We start from the raw sequence: 7,424 nt of genomic DNA, 5'->3' as shown, positions 1-7,424 counted from the left end.
CAAAGGTAAACGAACCCGGATCACGTCGTCCCCGGTTGGTGGCAAAAGCGTCCAGGACTCTGAAGCCGCCCCACTCCGCATGGATGTTGTCTCCACTTTTCACCTGCGGAAAAGGCAACCTCGGGATTGCACGCCGTTGTTTCAGACATGCATTGCCAAGTACTCTGACTGGTCTTGTCCCCTGAATCTGCCTCGTAACTCGAAGTGTCCAGACTAAAAGCACCGTTTTGTCAGGCGAAATATAGTTCTTGGGCCACCTTATTGGGCCTTAACTGCTCTAGATTTTATGTATGTTTTATCTTTTATATTGGGCTTTCACCAGAGAGGCCAAGAATATCCATATCTCTGATGGGCCCAGGCCATACCCGGCCCAGACCCAGTGTTCCCATGAGCCTATAAATACGGGCAATAGAACACTGGAAAAATGGATCTCTCTTCGACTGGTATACAGTTACTCTGTCAAAATATAGAGAAAAACTCTATTGTAAAAGACTTTCCAAGCTCTAATACAACTAACTCGTGGACTAAGGCTGATTAACGCCCCAACCATGTAAAAATCATGTGTTAATCCTTTAAATTCCCGATCATTAGTCTTAGCTAATATTCATTAGTATAGTTTCCGAAAATCTCGGTAAACAAGAACATATTTAAATCGTTTATAACTAAAATAGTACGGATTAGATTGGATGGACACTCCTAATCTTACATTTTATGTTGTGAAGATTATGTTTGTTGTACGATACTACTTCCCCATAAATGTGCCATAAGATGAGTTCTTAGCATTAAAGAGCGGCTAATGTTTGACTTGATATTATTATGATAAAATTATGATTCAACTTTGTTGTAAACTGAATTATATATCTCTAATTGTAAAGTTTTGTAAAAAAAAATATGAACATGTATATGTATATATATAACTAATTAATAAATTAAGTAAATGATTTTTAGGAGTCCCATATGGGACCAAAGGCAGGAATTCCAGCAGCCTTACAAGCAGAAACAACATCCCTACTTCCCTCCGGATTGCTTGTCACAATGACCACCTGAGCTCCCCACTCCTTGGCCGCTTCGACACTCATCTCCGACACATTGGACCGCCCTAATACGCCAGTGTCATGCACTGTAACCTTGTCCTTCGGATACCCACTCACCATATCCTTGATCTCTTTCCCAAAGTTCTGCTCAATTCCCTTGGCCACCCAAATGAACCGAACCTCCGCTGCACTCGGCTGAAGAAGAAACGACAAGAATACGCAAATTCCCGAACCCGTAGCAACCACCAAAACCCTCTCGTACATGTTCACTAGGTAAGGAAGTCCAGCAAAATGCACTTGTCGCACCCACAAGTGGCTCGGAGGGTTCGAAACGAGTGACTTTGTGAAGTCCCCGACTGCTCCGGCGAGCATCATGTGGTCTTTATTCCCATCTGAAATGATTCCGAAGGCGTGCCACTCGGACAAGGGCGACGGGCTTATTCTGCCTAGCAGCCCTGCCTTGACACCTCCTTGGAACTTGATTATGGAGGCGTGGCCTGATGGAGCAGAGATCGTTACCGGTACGCGTCTAGTTGTTAGCCAGGGGAAGATGATGAGTGCCGTGATGGTGATTGTGAGCCAGAACTCTTGTTGTTTAATCAAGTTGGAGAAGAGATTGGTTGTGTGGTATGATTTAGTGTCTGCGTCGTATGAGATAGTGAGGACAATAAAGGCCCAGAGGAGACCGAGCGCTGTCCACCCGGCGAACCGGTGTGCTCTCTCGAACACGTTGTGATGAAGATGACGGACTAGTGGGAAGGCTGCCAAGGAGCAGAGGAAGAGGAGGCCGAGTATGGCTGCGGCCACGCCTACGATTTCGGGCGAAGTGTTTTGGCTGTCGTTGAGAGTGAGAACCAAGGCGTATACGAGCCAAGCAATAGATGAAACTCCACAACCGCTGTGAACTCCACCAAGACTTTGGAGAAGAGATGTGGTAGCAGTCTTGACAGACAAAGGAACCCATGAATGGCCCAAGGCTTTCACTGCAAACCAGAACACTATTCTCAAGAAAGCCTCGCTTCGACAAAGTGTCAAAGCTAGAATGTTAGCTATGGAAAATAGGGTAGCTCTTTTCCTTCCATATGGGAAGTTTCCAGTGGCTGCAAGAACCAAAGTGGTGATGTTCAAAGCTAAGCAAACGATAAAGAGTCGTTTGTAGACTGTAAACAACCCTTGATCGAGCAATATGATTGATAATCTCGATCCTTGCTTTCGAGCTTTATTAACTTTTTTTGGTTGCTGTTCATGGATGAGTACTGGCTGTTTTTGCATGGTCTGCATCTCGAGATCTTCAACTTCACTCTCTTCTTCATCGTCATCTACGTCGAGTACGAGATCACAGTAATGGCTACTGGCTTTGCTTAGTGATCTTTGTAATGAACTTAGGTGCCTTGACATGCTGTTGCCTCGAGCTACTTCTTCTGCGAATGATATACTTTTCATTGCAAAAGGATCAGAATGAACTTTATTGCTCTCGAAAGAGACACCACGGCAACTAGAACATCTTATTGGGCTTTGCATTTTTCTTTGCTTTTAAATTTTGATTAAGCGAAAACTTTGGATTTTGAAAAGAGTAGTATGTGTAGTCGAGTGTGTTAACTTTAACAATTTATAGTACTCGACCTTTGATTTATTATTGTGTATGTAATAATAATAATTTAGTTGATTTGGTCCAATAGTTTACCGGGTTAGAAAAAACAAGAAAAGAATTTCATAAACTCAATACTCAAGAGTTGTCTAGTGCCAATCAAAGACTTTCTTAAAAGAAGCCGTAACAATGGACTAGTTAATTAGTCATGTAATCTATATAGGTTGTGAGTGTGAAGATTTAGAGAAGATGTTTAATTTAAATGTTTTAATTTATTAATTAATTTGGTGATATTTTAGGAAGACTTTTTTTATATATTAAAAAAATTATTTAATTTGATGATGTTTGGTTAGGGGTAATAATGAAATTGAATGAAATGAAAATGAATCAATTTTCATTTTATTCTTTTGTTTTGTTGTATTTTAAAGTATTAGAATGTCACAAATTTGGTGAAATGACTATTCCATTTAAAAATTGGAAAAAAAATCATTCCAATGCAATATTGAAAAATTATTTTTATCAATTTTTTATTCATATTAATTTTTATTCAATTTCGTTTCTATTCTTTTTCTCATTCCTAATCGTATTTCTCTATTTACATTCCCTCCAACAAAACAAAAGGGTACTTAAAATTTTCGATCCTTTCAAAATTGAACTTCTTAGTTGAAATTTAGTTGTATAATTTAATTGTAAAATATTATATAGAAAATAGATGTGCATTCAAAACGTCACTTATTTTGTTTTTTGTTTTCGTATGGATATGCAAATCCATATATTATTGTTATCCCCATTTCCTGCATGGGCTCTGGGCCTTCGTCTGGGCCCGTTGTCAGAGGACCAGCTCGGCCCGTGGGCCCGGCCCAAGGTCTCTTGGTATGGAGAGTGCCCTAGGGGACGGGTATGGACCGGGGACTCGAGACTGAGCCCATTGGAGTTCCGGGATGTGCCTCCGGGTTCGTCCTCGACGAGGATGGTCTGGGGCGATGCCCCGAGAGCTCGGACCATCGTAGCCTACACGTCCTGGTCCCAGACCCTGATATGGTCCGGGCTTATGGTAAATGGAGCGGGCCAACGGTAAACGGACCTGGATCGCCTGATCCCCAGTTGACGGGGCCAAGCGTGCAGTGTAACGCCCCGATTTCCCGAGACGTTACTTAGGGAGTCCATTTAAAAATAATAAACAATAAATACTTTAAGACACTAAGAGAACATATGTATTTAAAATTTAAGCAGCAATGAGATCTCATTATTTAAAAATAAAAATGTTGGACGCTAGGTTTAATAACAAAACATAAGGAAAATAACCATTCAAGTCTGAAAATTTAAAAACATAACATTTATTTCTAAAAACATAAAATAACTGGAGCCCAGCCTCTAACATGTTTCGTCCATGCCTCGAGCCCGCACCACTCACTGCTTTGCTTTGCCTTTACCTGCACACAGAGTACCCGTGAGCTAACGCCCAGTAAGAAGAGCTATGTAGGACATAACTCCCCAAACCAGAAAACATAAACTTTCAACTAAACATAAATAAACATCATAAGCACAATAATCATCGTGTGATATATAAACACCATATCACACTAACATAATGTGAGTTACACTCACACACATAAATACTAACAAGTCATGTTGATCGGACATGAAATGTAATCTGCCTTGCCTGCGCTGTACTCACACTCGGCATTCCCACGGTGGCTACTAGTCTAGCCTGCGCTGTACTCACACTCGGCCGTTCCCTCGAGACATCGTTGCCCTGCCTGCGCTGTACTCACACTCGGCAGTTCCGTGGTGGCATCCTATTATCATGAGTTATACACACCCAAGATAATTCCTGCAAGTGTTATACTCACACAAGCAGCTAAAATCTAGTAGCACGCCTACTCTATCCTCTTAGCATGTCTACTAACTAAAATCTCTAGCACTATCCTCATGCTAGTCAACCTAATGCAACAATTCAGGTCACAAATATAATTACATAACTAACAAATAAGAAAACAAGGTTGTACGCATAACGTACACCCTATGCGCAGATGTCCACTCTTCTTACCTTACACAGTGCGTTTTCCGCTGACGTGTCTCGAACCACTCGCTGCGTCACCTCGATGACCACTAGCTCCTAGACGTCCAATTACACAGCGAAAATTTAGGAAAAAAATAAAATAGGCGTTAAGGTTTTGTTTCGAAACCTTAATTATCGAAATAATTTAACTATGCCATTTTAACATGCATGACACGTAAATTAAAACAATTTTCCACAAAAGGTTCAAACCATCATGTCACATACACAAACAATGATGTTTCTAACATATTGCATGAATTCATATAATTACTTTTTATGTGAAAATTACCAAAATACCCTTTAATATCATAATTACATTAAAGACTCAATAATTTTATAAAAATTATCATATGACAACAAAATTTAATAAATAACTTTTCCAGAACCCTAAATAATCAGCAAATTCTCATATACGACCAGAAAAATAATTTTTAACATTTATAAATTATTTTTCCTCAATTTCTCAAATAAAACCCAAATAATATAAATAAATACACAACCAAGCCCAAAAATCAAACTAACATACAGAACTGTTTAAAATTCCAAAATAAACTTATAAAAATTATTTTAGAATTTTCTGGGCAAAATAACTAATTTTCTTAATTAATTTATAGAGAAACTAATTAATTAAAGAAAAATTAATAACTGATTAAAAATAGAATCTAACTATACAGATCGGTTTCTACACCCTACATTAACACACAAAAAATTATCTAAGGTTCAGAACAGTAGCATTAATATTTTTTATATTTAAAATATAACATAAGCCAAATAAATCATGAAAATTTCATAAATGATACAAATTCAAAATAAAATTACAGAGAGCCTTAGAATCTCATTTTAAACATATAAAAAAATTCTCAGAATTTTCAGAATACTTTAAATAATTTTCCACATTTATTTTCTTAAATCACACATTTAAAAGTAAATAATTGAAGAAAATTATCAAATACGATCAAAACTTAAATCTAAACGTACAAAGTCATTCTAAAACATACAGATATCATTGAAACATAAAATCATATTTTTCTGAACAATAAAAATATTTTTCATAATTAATCTTTATTTAAACTTCAATAAATCATAATAATTCAAAGAAAAATCAGAAAAATATGAAACCAGTTGGAAAATGCTCTAAAATTAATGTACTAATTTTTAAGATTGAAAAACCAAAAAAAACACCTCAGTAAACACCCAGATCGGGTTCGCCGGAAATATCGCCGGTTTTGTCTTCTTCTCCGGCGACGGCGACTCTATGGCTGACTTTTGCTGCTTTCCAATCCTTCTCTTGCTTGGAAAATGATCCCCTTATGTCCAGAACTTCAAATCAATAGACCCCAGCCCAAAAAGATGTCCGTAACCCCTTGTTCCGAAGTCTTCTTCTCCAAGTCCGGTGTACCGCCAAAAATGGAGCTCAAAATTAGTTTTTCTTGCTCTAGACCATTTCAGCCCATTTCTTCACGTCAAAACCGATTATTGGAGTCCCCTAAGCTTGTTTATCACCAACCACACACACCATACACTCTTGAACACACTTAAATCCAAAATTATCCAAGAATATGCATTTTCTTGGATAAAAATGGTGAATCACAATCCGAGGCTTTATAAATGTATTTCTCACACTCAAAATGTTTATTTCCTCCCCTAGAATGATTCTACAATGCTCTTTACTGCCCAGATTTTTCCCAAGTGCAAGAACTCAAAAATTTCTTCTCTTTAAAAAAAAACGATAAGAACACTCTCTCTCTTCAATCCTTTGATTCCCTCAATATTCCCACGATTTCTTCATCAGATTATCATGGTAACACGTTTTGGAAATAGGTTTAAAAAAAAAATAAATAAATTAGCGTTTGAAGTGGTAAAATCCTCTTTTCAAGGAATTTTTTTTTTTTTTTCTTTAAAAAAAAATAAAATAAATTGACTAAGTTCCACAACTGATATTATCAGTTAAATTTAAAAAATTTAATCAATTTTATGAATATTTAATCATGTTAAAACAGAAGAAATAAAGTCTCTAAAATGCCCCTTGAACCAATCCCAAACTTGAGGGTATTATGGTCTTTTCACAAATTCTAATATTTAATATTATGGTAAATCAAAAATTACACATAATAAGATAAAATAATTTCAAGCATATTATTATTACTATTATGCTCATAATAATAATAATAATTACTATTATAATTTTTAAATAAATAAAATAACTTAACCCGAGCCATTATTTATTCACTTGACATTATTCTCATGTTGTGATTCCACAAAAACTCAAACATGAGAAACCATGAATTTTATTTCCATTGGAAGTCATACATATCCAATAATCCATCAAAGGAAAAGAAAAAAAAAATGACAAGGATGCACACAATGGGAAAATTACGAAATTGCCCTTCCGGGAAAACGGATATTACAATTATCCCCCCCTGAAAAGAAATTTCGTCCCGAAATTTTATTCAAACAACTCGGGATACTGCTGCAGCATATCAGACTCTAATTCCCAGGTTGCCTCCTGAACAACACTGTTCCTCCACAATACCTTTACAAAGGAAATGGTCTTATTCCTTAGAACTTTGTCCTTTCGATCGAGTATTTTCACTGGACGCTCATCGAATGACAAATCCTCCTGCAAACCCAAGGTCTCGTAGCTCAGCACATGCGATGGGTCGGATACATATTTTCGAAGTTGTGACACATGAAATACATTGTGCACCCCGGACAATGATGGTGGTAAAGCTACCCTGTA

The 7,424-nt window shown here is 37.1% G+C and overlaps 1 protein-coding gene and 1 long non-coding RNA gene across 2 annotated transcripts; both read right to left on the bottom strand.

Annotated features, from left to right (window-relative positions):
* Positions 1-944: 944 nt before the first annotated feature.
* LOC133800434 (adenylate-forming reductase 03009) lies at positions 945-2,555 on the bottom strand. The gene has a single exon (XM_062238390.1). The coding sequence runs from the start codon at positions 2,553-2,555 to the stop codon at positions 945-947; it is 1,611 nt and encodes a 536-aa protein (XP_062094374.1).
* A 1,238-nt stretch (positions 2,556-3,793) lies between these two features.
* LOC133802651 (uncharacterized) lies at positions 3,794-6,480 on the bottom strand. The gene is made up of 3 exons (XR_009877415.1): positions 5,867-6,480; positions 4,673-4,741; positions 3,794-4,055 (listed from the first exon to the last, which is right to left on the bottom strand). It is a non-coding gene; the product is annotated as an uncharacterized LOC133802651 (long non-coding RNA).
* Between the last annotated feature and the right edge of the window lie 944 nt (positions 6,481-7,424).

The sequence above is a fragment of the Humulus lupulus genome, chromosome 9 (assembly GCF_963169125.1).
Source record: "Humulus lupulus chromosome 9, drHumLupu1.1, whole genome shotgun sequence".
Lineage (NCBI taxonomy): Eukaryota > Viridiplantae > Streptophyta > Magnoliopsida > Rosales > Cannabaceae > Humulus > Humulus lupulus.
The sequence above is the reverse complement of the archived record's forward strand: the minus strand, read 5'-3'. Positions and strand labels throughout refer to the sequence as shown.